Here is a 20,765-nt window from a genome sequence, read left to right on the forward strand (position 1 = left end):
AGGATGCTTGATCAAGTCTCATTTAAATAGCAAATTATTTCATCTTCTCTTAAATATGCAGTATGTTGCCTAGATAGTGAAGCTTATAAAGTTATCATCCGTGTAAGTCTGAAGAGGAGTTCAACTAGATTCTTAGGTGTATGTGTAACGGCTTGTGAAGTGTTGAAATCTGTGGAATAGACGAAAAGGGTGTGTTAGTGCTATATTGGGATGATAACTTTATAAGCTTCACTACATAGGCAACATACTGCATATTTAAGAGAAAATGAAATAATCAGCTATTTAAATAAGACTTGATCAAGCATCCTCTACTACCTATCTTGCCATCTAACCAGCACTTCACTTCAAATATTATTAATAATAAACTCTCGTTCATTAAGAAAAAATTTTATTCTATAGAAGATTTTAGCAAGCCACAAATCATTTTAAGCTGAAAATACTGTTTTCCTGTATATACTGAAAATATCTGTGTAAATATTGATTTCCTTTGACTTCAATTATCAACAATATGAATGTAATATATTTTTATTTATTTTATCTACATTTGATGTGAACATAAAATAAGACATCCCATTAGAACTTTAAAACATGTTCAACCAATTCATTCCAAATGTGACCACAATGTTCCTATACATCAATGTATAATATTGTAAACAGTTAGCTTTCAAGAATAGTTTTAATATAATATCCACTTCAGAGCTCTGACCTAGATTATAGAATTTATGGCTGATGATGTCTGCAATGACAGATGAAACATGTGCCATTATATGCTTAAACCTTAATATAATGATTGTATCATAGTCATAAAGACTTCAAAGTATTGAATAGGTGGTTCTCAATAAATTAATTCTAAAAATTTTAATATATTGAATTTCAATAGGTCAAAATGAAAATAGTCACTTGTAATAAGGTTGTATCCTGTCGCCAACCACGTTACTGGTGGCGATTGATGCGATAATGCGGAACATAACGCGAAATGTGAAATGTGGTATCCAGTGGGGATTGGCTAATAGGTTGGGATATCTAGACTTTGCTGATGATCTCAGTCTCATCCTTGGCTTTGACAATATGAGAAAGTGACTGAGGTATGAGTGATGCTAGTAATACCATTCCTTATGCAGCCAGTCCCTGTTATGAATGGTGTGAAAATATCGCTCATAGGGTCAGTTGCTGCATGCATTTCAGTGGGCTTGGCAGACTGATATGTAATAGCAGCAGCTGGTTCGGTGAGGAAAGCAACGAACTACCTCACTCCTCATTTCCCTAGTACGCCTCTTCAGTGACGCCTAGGCTATTTATGGCAGCTGTTGGCAGAGTTGTAGAGGATCAAACCAGCCTTCGGGCTGAATACCCAACATACGTGTGTCTCCTGCCTGAGGCACATGGTGAAATGCAATCAAAGATTGAAGACTTGGTAAGAGAAGGAAAAAAGGCGGGACTAACGATCAACTCAAAGAAGACCAAGGCCCTAAGCACTAACACCAAAAAACTAAACCTATTTGTCTTCAGTGATGAACCTACAGAGGATGTGGATGGTTTCACCTATTTGGGCAGTGTAGTTAGCAAAGATGGAGGAGCAGTACAGGGTATCTCTCAACGTATACAAAAAGCAAATGGTGCCTTTGTTTGGCTCTATCCGGTACGGAAGAACAACAAAATATCTACCAGGACCAAATTTTGCATTTTCCAAAGTAATGTCAAGGCTGTTCTATTATATGGGTCTGAGACCTGGAAAGTGACTTAAGTGATTACCTCCAAGTTGCAGACCTTTGTCAACCGCTGTTTAAGGAAGATTCTAAACATCTACTGGCCAGAAGTAACCTCCAATCATGAACTATGGAGAAGGACGGGTGAAAATGAGGTGGTCATATAGATAAAGCGGCGGAAATGGAAATTGATAGGGCATACGTTGAGGAAAGGGAATGAAGCCATTGAGAGAGAGGCACTGGATTGGAACCTGCTTGGTAAAAGGAGGAGAGGAAGGCCTAAACAAATGTGGTGAAGATCTGTACACATGGAGCAATGGAAGGAGGCAAGACCTGGAGAGAGGTAAAGAGGTTGGCTGGCAAAAGGATCAGATGGAGATGCTTTGTTGATGCCCTATGTTCCACAAGGAACAACAGCAATTAAGTAAAGTAAGTCAAGACACATCAACACCAATAATTACAAGGACTTGTAATTAATGCATCTATTAGATCTCATGCTATATCTATTGGACATTTAAATGAACAGTGTTCCTAAATACAGTGTTTATTCATGTTTTAAGTTCTCTCTTTTATTTATTTATTTATTTATACATACATACATACATTATCATTATAGACTGTTATGCCTTTCAGCGTTCAGTCTGCAAGCCTCTGAGAATTTACTAAACGTCGCCACAATCCTCGATTTGCAACTAGTGTTGTGGCCTCATTTAGTTCTATACCTCTTATCTTTAAATCGTTAGAAACAGAGTCTAACCATCGTCGTCTTGGTCTCCCTCTACTTCTCTTACCCTCCATAACAGAGTCCATTATTCTCCTAGGTAACCTATCCTCCTCCATTCGCCTCACATGACCCCACCACCGAAGCCGGTTTATGCGTACAGCTTCATCCATCGAGTTCATTCCTAAATTAGCCTTTATCTCCTCATTCCGAGTACCATCCTGCCATTGTTCCCACCTGTTTGTACCAGCAATCATTCTTGCTACTTTCATGTCTGTTACTTCTAACTTATGAATAAGATATCCTGAGTCCACCCAGCTTTCGCTCCCATAAAGCAAAGTTGGTCTGAAAACAGACCGATGTAAAGATAGTTTCGTCTGGGAGCTGACTTCCTTCTTACAGAATACTGTTGATCGCAACTGCGAGCTCACTGCATTAGCTTTACTACACCTTGATTCAATCTCACTTACTATATTACCATCCTGGGAAAACACACAACCTAAATACTTGAAATTATCGACCTGTTCTAGCTTTGTATCACCAATCTGACATTCAATTCTGTTGGATTTCTTACCTACTGACATCAATTTAGTCTTCGAGAGGCTAATTTTCATACCATACTCATTGCACCTATTTTCAAGTTCCAAGATGTTAGACTGCAGGCTTTCGGCACAGTCTGCCATTAAGACCAAGTCGTCAGCATAGGCCAGGCTGCTTACTACATTTCCACCTAACTGAATCCCTCCCTGCCATTTTATACCTTTCAGCATATGATCCATGTAAACTACGAACAGCAAAGGTGAAAGATTACAGCCTTGTCTAACTCCTGTAAGTACCCTGAACCAAGAACTCATTCTACCATCAATTCTCACTGAAGCCCAATTGTCAACATAAATGCCTTTGATTGATTTTAATAATCTACCTTTAATTCCATAGTCCCCCAGTATAGCGAACATCTTTTCCCTCGGTACCCTATCATATGCTTTCTCTAGATCTACGAAACATAAACACAACTGCCTATTCCTCTCGTAGCATTTTTCAATTACCTGGCGCATACTGAAAATCTGATCCTGACAGCCTCTCTGTGGTCTGAAACCACACTGGTTTTCATCCAACTTCCTCTCAACGACTGATCGCACCCTCCCTTCCAAGATGCCTGTGAATACTTTGCCTGGTATACTAATCAATGAAATACCTCGATAGTTGTTGCAATCCTTCCTGTTCCCTTGCTTATAGATAGGTGCAATTACTGCTTTTGTCCAATCTGAAGGTACCTTACCAACACTCCACACTAATTTTACTACTCTATGAAGCCATTTCATCCCTGCCTTCCCACTATACTTCACCATTTCAGGTCTAATTTCATCTATTCCTGCTGCTTTATGACAATGGAGTTTATTTACTATCCTTTCCACTTCCTCAAGCATAATTTCACCAACATCATTTTCCTCCTCCCCATGACCTTGACTGTTTGCAACACCACCATGACGATTTCCTTTTACATTGAGAAGATGTTCAAAATATTCCCTCCACCTCTCCAGTGATTCCCTGGGATCTGTTATGAGTACACCTGAATTACTCAAAACACTGTTCATTTCCTTTTTCCCCCCCTTCCTAAGATTCTTTATTACTGTCCAGAATGGTTTCCCTGCTGCTTGACCTAGCCTTTCCAGGTTATTACCAAAATCTTCCCATGACTTCTTTTTGGATTCAGCAAGTATTTCTTTCGCTCTGTTTCTTTCATCTACGTACAAATCCCTGTCTGCCTCGGCCCTTGTTTGGAGCCATTTCTGATAAGCCTTCTTTTTACGTTTACAGGCTGCTCTCACTTCATCATTCCACCAAGATGTTCGCCTTTTCCCATCTTTACACACAGTTGTTCCTAGGCATTCCCTTGCTGTTTCTACTACAGCATCCCTGTATGCCACCCATTCACTTTCTATATCCTGAACCTGCTTACTGTCTACTGTTCGAAACTTCTCACTAATCATATCCATGTACTTCTGTCTAATTTCATCATCCTGGAGATTTTCTACCCTTATTCGTTTGCAGACAGATTTCACTTTCTCTACCCTAGGCCTAGAGATACTTAGTTCACTACAGATCAGATAATGGTCTGTATCATCGAAAAATCCCCGAAAAACTCGTACATTCCTAAAAGATTTCCTGAATTCAAAGTCTGTTAAGATATAGTCTATTATGGATCTGGTACCCCTAGCCTCCCATGTGTAGCGGTGAATAGCCTTATGCTTGAAGAATGTATTTGTAACAGCTAAACCCATACTAGCACAGAAGTCCAGCAAACGCTTCCCATTCCCATTAGCTTCCATATCTTCCCCACATTTACCAATCACCCTTTCGTATCCTTCAGTTCTATTCCCAACTCTCGCATTGAAATCGCCCATTAGCACTATTCTATCCTTGCTGTTGACCCTGACGACGATGTCACTCAATGCTTCATAAAACTTGTCAACTTCATCCTCATCTGCACCCTCACATGGTGAATACACGGACACAATTCTTGTCCTAATTCCTCCCATTGACAAATCTACCCACATCATTCGCTCACTTACGTGCCTAACAGAAACTATGTTGCGTGCAATGGTATTCCTGATAAAGAGCCCTACCCCAGACTCTGCCCTTCCCTTTCTAACACCCGTCAAGTACACTTTATAATCTCCTATCTCTTCCTCCTTATCTCCCCTTACCCGAATATCACTTACTCCTAGCACATCCAGATGCATCCTCTTTGCTGACTCAGCAAGTTCTACCTTCTTTCTTCCATAAGCCCCATTAATATTGATAGCTCCCCATCGAATTCCATTTCGTTCGCCAAGTTGTTTCCACGGAGTCCCTCGCCTGTCAAATGGGAGTGGGACTCCATTACTCCCATAGGTCCGAGGCTTGCTTAAAGTGTTCTGAGCTCGGTAAATTCATGAAGCAGGATGCTGCCCTACTTGCACATAGTCCAAGTGAGGATCTCTCCTCTAACGGGTTATGGACCACCGGTGAATTGTGTAGTCCTGGCCGCCTGAGCACAAGGAGGGCCACGACTCAGAATATGTCCGAGATGCCCACTCCCATTCCATAGCAACTGGTATCCCGACTCTCAGGACCACTTACTAGGCCACTCAGCCGTTGCCCATGGTTCACGAACTAGGACGTGACTACAGTAACCCACAAACATGAACCATTTATTTATTTATTTATTTATTTATTTATTTACACTGTTTATGCCCACATTGGAGCACCAAAATCTAACCTTATACAATAAAGTCTTCAAAGAATAAGTTCAACTTTTAACACTTGACAAGTTTTTCCTTTCCCAAAACTTCTTCATTCTGGATGATCTTGCAGCCCTTTCTTCTTACGCTGTGGTATTTTTAGTGACAGTCTTGTGTACTTGTTATTTAGAATCCATTTCTCTTCTCTATTTTCAATCTGATCTTTAGTAATTTTCAATTCGTCTAAATCCATTTGTATTTCTTTAAACCATGTGTTTTTTGTTTTACTATTCCAAAAGAAATCAACTTACCTCTTTTAATTGTATTTAAGTAATGTTTTAGGATCTTACGATGTTCTCCCCTGTGGGTATCCACAGTATCCCTGCCCATCGTAAAAGGCGACTAAAAGGAGTCCCAAGGGCTCTTAACTTGTGGAGTGTGGGTTGATGATCATGGGGCCCTTAGCTGAGTCCTGACATTGCTTCCACTTACTTGTGCCAGGCTCCTCACTTTCATCTATCCTATCCAACCTTACTTGGTCAACTCTTGTTCTTTTCCGACCGCGACGGTATTAGAGCACTCGAGACCGAGGAAGTCTTTCATTTTCACACCCTCCATGGCCCTTGTCTTCCTTTGGCTGATACCTTCATTTTTCAAAATGTCAGATCCCTTCCATTTTTTCTCTGTGATTAGTGCTATATAGAGGATGGTTGCCTAGTTGTTTTTCCTCTTAAAACAATGATCACCACCACCACTCTTACGATATTCTTCTAATAGCTGAAGATGTCCCAAAAAATGGAATGAAACTTGTAATAATGTAATTGGAATATAACTGTTTCTCCTACAGGTAAATACATTGATTGGTATTGAAAAGGTCAACACAGACTTCAGATATGAAATTTATTTCACGTAATATTACCAAACAAAGTCATGTACAAAGAGTTGGAACCCATTACTGATTCTATGCATAAGAGGAGACTGGGATTCTTTGGACACATAATGAGAATGCAGGATCGAGACTTCTTAAAAAATTGGTACAGTATAATCTTGACTCAAAAACTACCACAATAGGCTGCAGATGGATCAGAAAAATAAGAGAGGATCCAAAGGAAATTAGCCTTACAACAGACGACACTTCAGATAAAATAAATGAAACAACAACAAAAAGTCCAGAACCCAAACATCTGCTTCATACTCACAAGAAAGGAACTTGCAGCATGAATATTTTCAATACCATAAGGGGCTCAAAGACCAGAACACACAAAAACGTACTGAGAGGATTGCACGACTTGAGACTGGGATATGGACAGGTTAAAGTGATCCCATGCGGTCATAAAACTGAAAGAAGAAGAGGAGTGCAGGGCTGCTGGCAAACTTTAAAAAATCTGCAACATGATCTCAGTAATCTAGCTTGATATTAAATTGTGGATCCCTTCTGGAAAGTTAGGTTAATACTTACTGGTTAGCATCCAGCGCAGTGATTGTCACCTGGCGTATGGTCAAGGGCTGATCTAGCTCGATGACATTCAGGTAGCGAGTATCCACACCCAGCTTCTTCTTCACCAGGCGGGCTGGTGGTCAAAACAACAAAATTACTTAGAGAATTCCAAATCAAAAGCATAAATAAGCTTTTCTTCAATACTTCGAAGGAAGGGCAGATCAAGGTCGGCAGAAACTTTCCTTTAGATGATGATAATGATGATGATAGTATGGCCTCAGCTACCGTGTGCAGACATTTCAATTTGGCACCATCTGGCTGTCTGCTCATCAATTTCGACAATCTGTTTTACTCTAGGCCTACTAGATGGCAGACCAAGTAAACCGGAACTCTCTTGGGCGTCTATGACTGAGATTTAATGAATTCTGTTGGGTAAACGCTATCTTGGGATCCAGAGGCCGACACTCTACCACTGATCCACAGAGGCAGCTTTCTTTTAGTTACAAATACAGTATACTGTATCATGGTAGCGAGGGCAAGCTGATTTTTGAGGGAAGTGTAGGTGGTAAGAACAGTAGGGATATACCAAGGTATGAATTTGACAAGCAGATTACAGCAGATGTAGGATGCATTAGTTACATAGAAATGAAAAGATTAGCACAGGATAGGGTGGCATGGAAGGCTGCATCAAACCAGTTTAAGGATTGATGACTCAACAAAAACATTTCTTCTTGTGTATACAATTGAATTTGTTTTTAATTCCCCACCTACCATCTGGGGATTTCAAGGAGAACCTAGACTCATCAGAAAACAACAGGCTTTTTCTCGACCATCTATAGATCTCAGGAACAACCTGGACTTGTCAAATAACTCCAGAGTCTTTCTTTACCATCTAGAGATTTCAGGGAGAATCTCAACTTGTCAGAAAACTGCAGACTTTCTACTTCCTTTCCCTACTGTCTAGAGCTTTCAGGGTGATTCTAGACTCCCCGGACAACTCTAGACTCTTTCTCCACCATCTGGAGATTTCAGGGAGAAGCTAGACTAGTCAGAGAACTAATTACATACTATAAACTTCATAATGTTCCTGTATCATCACTGTAAAGCTTATAAAAGGGTTCACAGAAGTCCCACCTTACAATACAAATTTCATTAAAATCAAGTAGTATATGTTTCGTTCTAGTATCGTGGACATCAGTAGCTATTGCTTAAATACCACCTGAAACTAAAATATAAAGGTATCACATAACAACAAATGGGTAAAATTATATAAAGACTAAAATATCAAATCCTTGTTAAAAGCCTTTAGGTGAATTGAAAATAAGGCACAAACTTGGGCTCTTCTTAAAATAGACCATGTTGATTTGGACATGGCATTACCATTTGGAGAAAATCTTGACTTATGCTGTGTGGGACGTTGTGTGAAATCCTGCTCAAGCCAGGTTGTTAAAAGTTAAGGAATTGATTGAACATATCTGTAACAAACAGAAAAACTCTTATAAGCATTGAGAGCAAAAAAAAGACGGAGGGAGATAAGAAAAAATGGGTTGAAAAGCGACAGAAAAGCAACTTGCATCCTCACTGGCTTAAGTTGGTTTATCCATGTCTTGCTGTAGAGGGTCTGTTGTGCCAAACTGTGTGTGTTGCAGGTGTGATGGAGGGGTTGATAGTGAGGCGGGGAGTGTGTTGGCTGGGAGAGTGGGAGTGGCCCCTGGAGTATGGACATAGGGGAAGGAGTGGAATGGGAAGGAAAAGTAGAATGCTGATTCGTGTTCGGATGAGACTTCTTATTCAAAGAACAATTCAAAAACTTATTAATTACCACATCTATTTCTCCCAAGTCTTCCCAGCCCAAACTTTGCAACATTTTTGTAACGCTACTCTTTCTGGGTGATTTCCGACAAAAGAGTAGCGTTACAAAAAGTTTGGGCTGGGAAGACTTGGGAGAAAGGAGACGAGCTGCTCGATTAAGTGGTATGTTCTGAGCTGTCAGTGGAGAGATGGTGTGGGAGGACATCAGTAAACGAATAAGTTTGAGTGTTGTCTTTAAAAGTAGGAAAGATCACAATATGAAGATAAAGTTGGAATTCAAGAGGACATTTTTTTTTTTTTTTTTTGGAAGTTGCTTTACGTCGCACCAACACAGATAGGTCTTATGGCGACGATGGGACAGGAAAGGGCTAGGAGTGGGAAAGAAGCGGCCGTGGCCTTAATTAAGGTACAGCTCCAGCATTTGCCTGGTGTGAAAATGGGAAACCACGGAAAACCATCTTCAGGGCTGCTGACAATGGGATTCAAACCCACTATCTCCCGAATACTGGATACTCGCCGACTTAAGCGACTGCAGCTATCGAGCTCGGCAGAGGACAAACTGGGGCAAATATTCGTTTATAGGAAGGGGAGTTAGGGATTGGAATAACTTAGCAAGGGAAATGTTCAGTAATTTTCCAATTTCTTTGCGATCAATTAAGAAAAGGCTAGGAAAACAACAGATAGGGAATCTGACACCTGGGCGACTGCCCTAAATGCAGATCAGTAGTGATTGATTGATTGATTGATGTTTATATTTTTGGATAACTATTCAGATTGCCTACATATTTTCATATATATTCAAAATGAGACCTTTCCTGGTTGTAAAAAAATAATAGATCTTTTTCTATTAAAGAGAAAGAATGATGAAAATCTGAGATATGATCGGCGAAGGCTGAAAATTTGTTCTACTGTTTTGCTTTAACATGTTCCTGGTAACAAATATAAAAACTACGGCCAGTTTACCCAATGTATGAAGCTGGGCATTGGGTACATGTCAATTTGTAAGCACTGGAGTTCAAAAATTTGTTAAGTTTGTCCTTAGTACAGCGATGATTAAAAAAATTTGGAGGTATTATTCATTGTTTTAAAGGCTATGTTAATTTTGTGTTTTTCGAGAATATTTGTTACCTGGAAAATGTTATCATTGTTAAATGTGAAGAGAACATATATGTTTTTATCCTCCTTTTTACATTGTTAAGTCAGAGTAAAAAGTAGTTTATTTGTGACTTTATTAATGATATTCTCAATAAGTTCTTATTATAACCATTGTGGGAAGCTATATGAAAAACGATGTCTAGTTCATTTTTAGAATCTTTTTTGGACAAAGAAATATTGTTAGCTCTATACACCATTCTAAAGAAAGCTGCCCTTCCTTGCGATCCAGGATGGTTAGAATCCTTTGTTATAGTATTAAGCTATTTGTTTTTCTGAGGAAAGTGAGCCATATCTGCATGGCAAATTCCTACATATTACTGTTCGGCTATTGCTAATGGCCTCTTCCGGCCTCACCTTGGATGACTTGACAACTTCTGTGATTATACTGGAGAGGGCAGCTCCCTCGATGTTGGGCATTGGTATCTTTCCGACGAGATGTTAATTTTATCTCCTTGACTCGAATCATTGGTTTCTGCTTTGAGAGAAGAATATAAAAAATGGACTCCACGCATATCGGAGTAGCGTTTTTGACGTACAGAAAAGTCTTTAAATGCTTCAAACTTACCCTGTACTACCATCCTTCTCCTTTCCTTGATAGTTAATATACTTCACGTATGGGTATTCTTTCGTAATATTTGTTCAGTGATATATCCCTTTCAGACCTGAAAGAAAACTGGAGGTGTGAATTTTTGTTTGTACGTCAAGAACTGACTAAAATGCTCCTCAATACACATATTGAACCCATGACCTTTGTGCCCTAAGAACATTATGCATAATGTTCTTAGGGCACAAAGGTCATGGGTTCATATTTCCCCCAAGACACGAATTCCTTTCGCGCAGTGACAAGGAATTTCCTTTAAAATACTCCAGATGGCGAAATTTCTAATTTTGACGTCTGTTGAAACATGACCTTTGAATGTAAATTCCTTTCCTCTCTCTTATGCAGTTGTTCATCTTCTGGTGTACGGATACTGGTTGATGCCTTCAGCTTCCTGGTAGTTCTTGGTAGCTTGGAGAGTTCGGGGTTGCGGGATAGATCTCCAGTGAATTGTAGTTGACTTATTGGAAGTTAGGTGGTTTGTCCTTCCAACTTCTCGACGAACTTGCATTCACATCAACATGCGAAGTTCCTGGGTTCAAATCTCTGTCCTCATTACTATCGTTATCACTGACTTTCTTCATTTTTGCAGGTGGTTTACCCTTCTTCTTCATCATCATCCTCATCTTCATTTTAGCAGCAGGCTTACACTTCTTCGCATTTGCTTGAGAATTTCTTGACGGACTATAATCGTCATCAATGGCATCCTCGTCTGAACGTTCATCACTTCTACTTTTCTTAGGCCTCTTCTTCTTATTGGCACCAAATCATTTAGGTTTTGCTTTTTCCTCTTCAGACCCATGCCATAGATCAGAATGTCTGGATTTGTAATTATTCCACCTTCTATCGGCTTCATTTCCACAACGGCGTCTGCGTCTTTGGTGAGAAATTTCCCGGCATCAACCCTGGTTCCTCCTACATGGATCACGGCGTCTATTCCACTTTCCGTACAGGTAGCTAGGCTGTTCCACGTTCTTACTATCCTGGTTTAGTATGGTTTCAAACCCTTGCCCATTATTCTCTTGTATGACTGCCTGCGAAACATCCCTTTCCGGTCTACTCTCTTGGATGTGGTTTACGACATTCGTTTGGTTTTCCACATGCGTAACTACTTGTGGCGCTGATTTAGGAGACTTCATGTTAGTTAGATATTCAAGTATACGGGCCATTATAACCTCCACTGTTTCTAACTTCTTGTTCGAGTCTTTCGCATCCGCCTTTATATTTTCACTTGGTTCCTTCAAGTCTGCCTGTACCTCCTCAATACTCCTAGCCCTTTCTTCCTGAGTTGTACCTAATTTTCTCATATCCTCTTTATTCGTCTGGATTAATTTCAAGTCAATGGCCTCAATACGCTGGTCTACAGTTGCCTTGACGTCTTCGGCTACCTGGTCTACTTTGTCATTTATGACGGCTATCTCTTTACACAACATTTCCTTATGTTCATTCATTGCTGTGAAGACCTTTGACTTATCGTCTTCACGCATGATGTTGAACTGCTCTACCTCTGTCTTCAGATCGGCCTTAAGCTCAGCTTGATCTGACATCAACTGCTGATGTAGTTCCCTACTTTCGTTGACGTGCCTATCGAGGTCTCCTCTAATTACGTCCTGATTTTCACTACGAACACGATGTAGCTCGCGAGTTTCTATAAACTGCTGATTTATTTCATGTTTAAAGTCACCAATGTCCTTTCTAATATCAACGCTAGCTTCCTTACAACTATCCTGAGTGTCCTGCACTTTAATGTCAACATTTTGAACAACTTCCTTCATACCTTTTAATTCTACATCTGCACTATCTAATTTATTGTCCATGGTTCCTACGACTTCCTTCATACCTTTTAATTCTACATCTGCACTATCTAATTTTTCACTGATAGATTTCATACTCTCATTTAAGTGCTTCCTATCGGCTTCCCTGCACTCTCTCTGTTCCTTCTTATCGTTTTCTATCCTCTCCATTAAGTCCTTGAACATTTGGACCACCTGCCCTTGGGCCAATTCTCCCTCCTGCATAAACATACTGTATTTAACAGAAAACGATAGGTCATCGGTGAGCCCGAGACTTCAACGGCGTATAATAGGACTACAATGATAAACATCACAACATCCTCCTATCTAACACATCACACTGTTAATGCAACATTCTCTAACATTTTGTTTAATAAAACGTGAACTGCAATGTTCACTCGATCAAAGTGATCAGCCAAAACACTCAAACCAGTATTCAAAAATTTGGGAAATTACACTAACACACTAAAATTATACCTTTCATTCAGTAGATAAATTATTCTCATAGTGGTATCTCCTAGCCTTACTCATCGGGCGTTTATCTATTTCTTCGAGTTCACTATCAACTCTGGCGCACGATTTTATCATCCATAATGTGGCATAGCCTCAACATTATTTCTCTTTTCCCCTAGTACACGATTTTTTTCAAAATATCCTTATCGTTATCGTGACTTAGGTTCCCTCATCGTTATCGTGATTTATGCCCCATCGTTGGTGCGACATTTTAATGACCGACCAACGTATAACAATCCTACAATTGGTCATCGTTTCACTGATGTCAACCAACATAACTTGCAGTTCTTCTCTCGATGTACTTAGGCCCTCTCTTAAGTGACTGAAGCCACCACGTTGGGCAACATTTTACTGATGCACAACGTATACAATTATCCTCCTCGCTATCGTGACTTAAGCCCCACTGTTAAGTGACTGATGCCACCACGTTGGAAGCCATTTTAATGTCGTCAGTTGCTGAGGTATAAGGCGGGGTAACAATTAAACTAAAAGTTGGATTCTTGATAGCATGGATTTGACATGTGACGAGGGGGTGATTACCTTCGGTCCCATGCTCTGGGGTACGTGACGTCAACCACACGTGTCGACGGCGGAAGAATCTCAAGTCATTTTTATGAACTATTTCAAAGCGCGTGTACATGGCGTGACCACGCCAAGTCAAAAAATATAGTGCCTATCAAAGGGGGTCAATCATCTCACAAATCGAACCTGTAAAATTTTTAAATGTCCGTGAACACTACCGCCAGAAATGTAGCAAGCATGTAGTCACTTTCAAAACTCTTGAAATTGCAGTTTAGGTAAGTCAGAAAATTTATAGAAATTTTCTTGGCGGCAAAGGGAGAGATCCGGAGAGAGGGGGTAACTGCTATAAATATGAAGGGACGCCATGACGAAGCCTCCTTCTCCGGCATTTGTGATACAAAGCGGACGAAAAATGGTTGAGCTGCTCTGCGAAATCAAACCAACGAAAGTAGACTGAGTTCAACTGCAGATTTTAGCCATTGCGGCTAAGTCTTGACTCCATGAGGAGATAGTTTTCTTGAGTGAAATAATTGTACCAGATAGGACGGTCAAAGTACTGAATAAATTCTAATGTGATTAAGTAATTCGTGTGCGGAAATAATTATAGTCCATCGTGTGCGTTCAAGCAAACAAGTGAAGGGTATTTTCTTTTTTTTTTTTATGCTTTATTCCAGGAAACCTGAAGAAATAATAATAAATTGTGAAGCCATGAATGTAAAAATGGCTAAATAAAATGCCAGGGTCACAGGTGAGCCCTATGACGAATACTGGCGTGACGACATGAGGTAGGTGACTTTCCATCTTACTACCTCTGATATCTTGTCTCGTGATTTCTTAAAGTGTATTTGAATGGGGATATACGATGCAGTGGTCACCCCTACTAAGTTTTGTAAATGTGAGAGTACGACTAAAAGAGTCATTTGTTTTATTTTCCACTTGGATAAAAGTTTGAAGTCTTGCGAGTGCCGTATAATGTTGTAAAAAGTTATTGCATAGGGTTCCGAAGTGATATCACGTCCAATGTAGATCGTCATCCGTGTGAGTGTACTGCCTATATTTTGTGATGTCAAATTAAGATGTTCATTCGACGTAAAATTCTTCTGTCTGCAATTTGACGTTAATAATAATAATCCATGATCACTCGTTTTCAATCGAGTGGAAGCGCGCTGTCGGGTGAGAACCTAGGGTGATGAATTTGGTCACGGAAACGTTTTTTTTTAATGCCCATTTTAAACTGTGTCTGACTGACAATAGAAGATCTAGTAGAATGTTTCAGTCATTTCTCATAAAAATCAAGTTATTAAATACGATATCATTTATGCGAAGTTATTCATGATTAATGCATTGTGTGATATTAGACGTCGGGATTTCTAGTGAGGATTTTATTCCAGTTCTTTGTCGATGATAATTGTGGAGCTGGGAAACAGAGGTTAGTTTGTGAATCAGGTTGGACCTGTCATTGAAGCCGGGACACGGAAGCCCGAGGAATGTTTTATATGAGTTGAGATGAGATGTGCGAATCAGGTTAGAGTCCTGTCATTTGAAGCCGGGACATGATAGCCCGAGGAATATTTTATAATGTTGAGAATGGAAAGAAATTCATAGAAATCCATAGCGGTAATAATTGGCGACGCGTATAATTAGTGTGGGCATCTTGAAGCATAATCTGTGCATTTTGTTGGTTAGAATATCGTATTTGTTTAATTATGTCGGCAGAGTTTAAAGGGAGCATTTTGAGAAGTCAGTCAACTGTGAATAAACCTGGTGTTTCCTGTAACTGCCAAGCGAGCTTGGGGGGATGAGAGGCCTCAGTTATGATAACGGGACAGGCTTGGTATTGAGATTGTAATTCTCGGCCAGGGGAAACGTTAAAATGCTGGATTTAGTTGAAATTCATAGCCGGTAATGATCTAAGTATTGTGAAATACTGTAAATGGGGACGTAACGAACATTTGAAATCACGAACTTTGAGTATAAGGAACTGAGTAACCTAATTCAGGGTTGTCCAAAATATAGAGCGATGGTCGTGATGATCGGTTTGTCTGTGAGGGGTGTGCAAAATTCATAATGGTAATGACGAGATATGACATCGTAATTATATGGCGAGTTGTTTGGTTTGTACGTAGATTATTAGGATATCCAAGTGTTAATAACGGTTAGGACTAGATTAGATTTTTAAGCATGATATCACGAGACAGAATATATATAGCTGGACATGAATTATGTAAAATTCTTTTCCAGCCAGATAAACATCGCAATATTGAACTCACATCACAGCTGCGTAGAAATTTGTGAAGAAACCAGAGTCCGCGGAGATAAAATTTGTTGTTCGTTAATATTTCGTTAAAATCATTTAAATTTATTTAATTATTAAATTCAGTGAAACCGCATTTGAAATAACTTTAATCAAGCGAATAACTTGGAGATGCATTCTGGAAATTTTAGTTTGTTTTCTGGGGAATGTTAACATCTAAAGTAACGATTAAGGGGACATATCCGAAGGAAATGGATTTTACTGCCACAAAGTTTGTGAGCATTGCTATTGTTGTAATTATTGAACTTTGATTGATTGAGCAGTGAATGTGCTGGGGATAGTAAAGTGGAACTTTGGTCATAAACCGATGTAACTTAATTGTGTTTAGCCTTCAGCCTAGAAACTTGGATGGTCAGGGGGTCATCAACCTCAGTGACTTAGATTAGGGCCATATGCCATTGTAGCATCATTTCCTTGCGGTCATCATCCACAATGACTTTAAAGTAACTTAGAAGAGTAGATGTCGGTCCATGACATAGACGCAGGTCACATCGATTCAATTAAGGGTCCATGCCGTAGAACCACTGTGTGGCACACACCGATTGGACGGCCTTAATTATTCCCAGAGTCCAGAGTTCGTGTTACGAGGGCTGGACCATAACGAATCACTATGATGGTACATGTGGTCTCACATGGAAGCCGAATTTAAGGATTTCCAGACTTTCCTTTCTTAAATGATTAATAATTGAGATAATGGTTTCTAGTAAGAATGCCCATCAGGCAGTTACGTTTAAGTCTCACACCAGTGTTCTGACGTTTATGTAAAAATGATTGTGGTGTCCAGTGGACACAATTGACTTCTATGATACCATTGACATGCTTCAGAATTTTCCTGAATATATAGGAATCTTTTAAACAGACCTTTCATTCCAGTAGATAGATTAGAATTAATGAACCCTACCTTTACCTCAGCAAGTGACGAAGAACCCGAAATGACCCAAGAGACAGATCTCATGAACTTTGCTGATAGGTAAGGAAGGTAGGTATCCCTCAATATGGACCTAAAGGGTTCAATATTAATAGTTTATTTTACAAAATAAAAACTAACATCCGAAAAACAGGACCCACACAATTGTGCGTAACAAAATTCAAAACCTCGTTGTATCATGTACGATGGTGTAGCTTCAAAATTTACGTTCACTAACCAAAGTACACACTTCATTGAATATATTCCGGTATTCAGTAAAGCTTCTAGATTAATATAAACGCAGTAAATAAATACTTACTTTCGGCACTACTGCTTCCTGCCATCTCGCCGATCAACTGTGCTTTTTAAACTCTTCTTCCTTCGCCCTGGCGGTCAAGCGCATACTAAAATCAATTGAAATACACGCCACGTGTCCTGCACAATCACTGCAGTCTGGTGTAGCGCCGATAAAACATCAAATACAGTCAGGGATAACTAAAATACGAACCCGCACAATTGTGCGTACTCAGTCTGAAAGGGATATAGGTGATTGATGTGTTGTTCACTCTGCAGAATGAATGGACTGCATGCTTTTTCTTGTGGTTATTGAGATTATGATATGTTGATGGTATGGTCTCATATTACTTCTGTGTATGTGCGCTGCATTTTTATGTAATTCACCATCTGATGACTGTTTCCCCTTTGTGTTCGCACGAGTTTCCAATTGTGTCGTATGAAGTGCGAACCTTGATGGGTTTGTGCATGAGTTCGGGATTTCTCTGATCCCACAGCTGAATTCGTTTGACCTGTGCATGCAACTTCTGGAATAAATGAGACCTTGTTTGTGGCCTTGGGGTCAAGTTATATGAATTTGAGTTTGTCATTTAACTGACGCTGCTACTCGTATTGCTTGCCGATCCCGGCTGTGTCCGAATGTGTGCACGAGTGTTAGTATGAGAGGGGAGTGTAACAAAGACGTATCAGTCAGTTGAATTTGTATTTTGATCTTGTTTCAGTATTTTATTAATGCATTTTGTATGGTGCTATTTCTTTTACCTTGGCACCTGTCTTGGCTGCTCATTTACCTATAGGACCACTATGTTTTATGTTTCGTTTATTTAGGCTATGCGCATGCCTGGGATTTTCCCCTTTTGTTATATATTATCTCCTTGGTCCAGAGTCATTTCTCTTTTATCCCATACTGAAATCCTACATATTTTATTTCTTTTCAACTCGAGGTGGTGTCTGAACGTTATTGAGTGGAAATGATATGGAATATACTCGTTGGAAAGAACGATCTCTCTCTTTTGATCTGTGGCGCCATTTGAGATACATAAATGCTGGCACCTTTTGAATGGAATTGTACTTATCTGAGTGAGCCCGCCGAATGTTCAATTTTTTTCCCCTTTTTTTGTGACTTGATGCTCACGGAATAATGTCGTGCCAACAACTCAGCCTGGACTGATTATGTATGTACCTGTTCTTTATCCTTTTTTATTTGATTAATTTCCTTTCCCTGTACCTTCATTTCATGATTTGAACAAACCCTTATTTCATGTATTTTAAATTTTTTTATTCATAGATTTAGTCTCTTATTATTATTTTGTCAAGAGGCTCGTTTCCAGTTCAAGGCTGTTTGCATTTAGGATTTTCCTAGTCGCGATCTACGCCTCAACCTTCATTTTGTATTTATTGGTACTTGGATTGTTTCCACGATGCAAGCGGGTGTGGCTCAATAGTGTAAGAGAAATTGTGAGGATTTCTGATTTATCTTTTAGTTTTAAATGGTATTTAAGTTATAGCTGATGATGCCATGATTCCAGGATGAAACATGTAATAGTTTATTTTAATTAAATTGATATTTGTATTCTGTGAACTCTTTTATAAGCTAGTCAAAGAACTCCAGATTCTTTCTCCACCTTCTGGAGATTTCAAGGAGAAGCTAGGCTAGTCAGCAACCTGGAGTCTTTTCATAGCATCTGGAGATTTCAGGGAGAATCTGGACTCGTCAAAGAACTCCACACTCTTTATCTAGCATTTGGAGATTTTGGAAAGAATCTCTATTCATCATGGAATTCCAGATACTCTGTCATCTGGAGATTTCAGGGAGAAGCTAGACTAGTCAGAGACCTCCAGAGTCTTTCCCTACCATCTGGAGATTTCAGAGAGAAGCTACTCATCAGAAACCTCCAGAGTCTTTACCTACTATCTGGATATTTCAGAGAGAATCTCAACTCATCACAGAACTCCACACACCTTCTCTACCATCTGGAGATTTCAGGGAGAAAGTGGACTCATCAGGGAATTCCAGACTCTTCCTACCATTTGGAGATTTCAGAGAGAATCTTGACTGATCAGAGAACTCCAGACAGTTTCTGTGCCATCAGGATATTTCAGAGAAAAGCCAGACTCATCAGAGACCTCTAGAACCCTTCCCTGCCACATGAAGATTTCAGGGAGAACCAGAATTTGTTCGAGAACTCTACACTCTTCCTCTGCCATCTGGAGATTTCAGGTGACAACCTGGACTTGTCAGAGAACTCCAGATTCATTCTCCACTGTCTGGAGATTTAAGGAAGACCCTGGACTCATCACAGAACTCCAGACTCTTTGTCTACCATCTGGAGATTTCAGGCAGAATCCCAACTAATCAGAGAACTCCAGAATCTTTGACTACCATCTAGAGTTTTCAAGAAGAATCTCGACTAGTCAGAGAACTTGAGATTCTTTGTCCACTGCCCAAAGATTTCAGGGAGAATCTTGACTAGTCAGAGAACTCCAGACTCTGTGTTTACTGTTGGAGATTTCAAGGAGAATCTCAACTAGTCAGAGAACTCCAGACTCTTTGTCTACCATGTGGAGATTTCAGGGAGACAGACTCTTTGTCTACAATCTGGAGATTTCAGGGAGAATCTCAACTAGTCAGAGAACTCCAGACTCTTTGCCTACCATCTGGAAATTTCAGGGAGAACGTCAACTAGTCGGCAAACTCCGGACTCCTTGTCTACCGTTGGAGATTTCAAGGAGAATCTCAACTAGTCGGAGAACTCCAGACTCTTTTTATACCGTCTGGAGATTCAGGGAGAATCTCGACTAGTCAGAAAACTCCAGACTTTATGTCTACCATCTGGAAATTTTAGGGATAATCTGGACTAGTCAGAGAACTCCAGACTCTTTGACGAATCAAGATTCTCCTTGAAATCTTCAATGATATACAGAGAACTCCGGACTCTTTGTCTAATGTCTGGAGATTTCAGGGTAAATCTTGACTAGTTACAGAACTTCAGATTCCTCCTCTGCCATCTGGAGATTTCAAGGTGAATCTTGACTGGTCAGAGAACTCCAGGATCTTCCTCTGCCCTCTGAAGATTTCGGGTTGAATCTTGACTAGTCAGAGAACTCCAGATTCTTCCTCTGCCATCTGCAGATTTTAGGGAGAATCTCAACTAGCTAGAGGATGATGATATAGGTATTGATTATTATAGGGAACCTGAAATATTTGTCTTGAACAAGTAAATTCATAATTCCAATATAATTGGTCCATTATTGGACATTATAAATTTAGCGGCTAACTCATTCTTAGGCATAGAATCTCAAGGACCATTTAATAAAACCACCTATTCAATATTTTCCACATTTAATGTGGTTTGAATCTACATGAATTTATGTAGACTTATCAGGTCAGGTACACGTTTCACCCCTTATTTGGGCATCTTCAGTCTGTAGACAACCTTTGGGTCAAGGTTTGGGACCTTTTTAACCATGTGACCTTGCCGCAGTGGGGAAGCTTGCGTGTCCCAATGAAGCAGATAGCCAAGCCGCAGGTGCAACCATATCGGATGGGTATCTGTTGAGAGACCAGACTAACGAATGGTTCATCGAAAGGGGGGTAGCAAGGGCGGCAGTCTGGATGATTGACTGATATGGCCTTGTAATAATACACAACATGGCTTAGCTGTGTTGATACTGCTACACGGCTGAAGGCAACGGGAAACTACAGCCGTAACTAACTCCCGAGGACATGCAGCTCTCTCTGTATGAATGATGTACTGATGATGGCTT

At 39.9% G+C, this 20,765-nt stretch overlaps 1 protein-coding gene across 2 annotated transcripts in view; it reads right to left on the reverse strand.

Annotated features, from left to right (window-relative positions):
- Positions 1 to 20,765, reverse strand: part of LOC136858723 (DNA cross-link repair 1A protein) — a 231,959-nt gene that overhangs the window by 102,718 nt on the left and 108,476 nt on the right. For both annotated transcript variants that reach the window (XM_067138466.2, XM_068229564.1), the window contains exon 5: positions 7,111 to 7,222. In XM_067138466.2, the coding sequence (XP_066994567.2) occupies positions 7,111 to 7,222 (112 nt within the window). The remainder of the gene's footprint in view (positions 1 to 7,110; positions 7,223 to 20,765) is intronic.

This window comes from Anabrus simplex, chromosome 1, assembly GCF_040414725.1.
Source record: "Anabrus simplex isolate iqAnaSimp1 chromosome 1, ASM4041472v1, whole genome shotgun sequence".
In the NCBI taxonomy this organism is placed as follows: domain Eukaryota; kingdom Metazoa; phylum Arthropoda; class Insecta; order Orthoptera; family Tettigoniidae; genus Anabrus; species Anabrus simplex.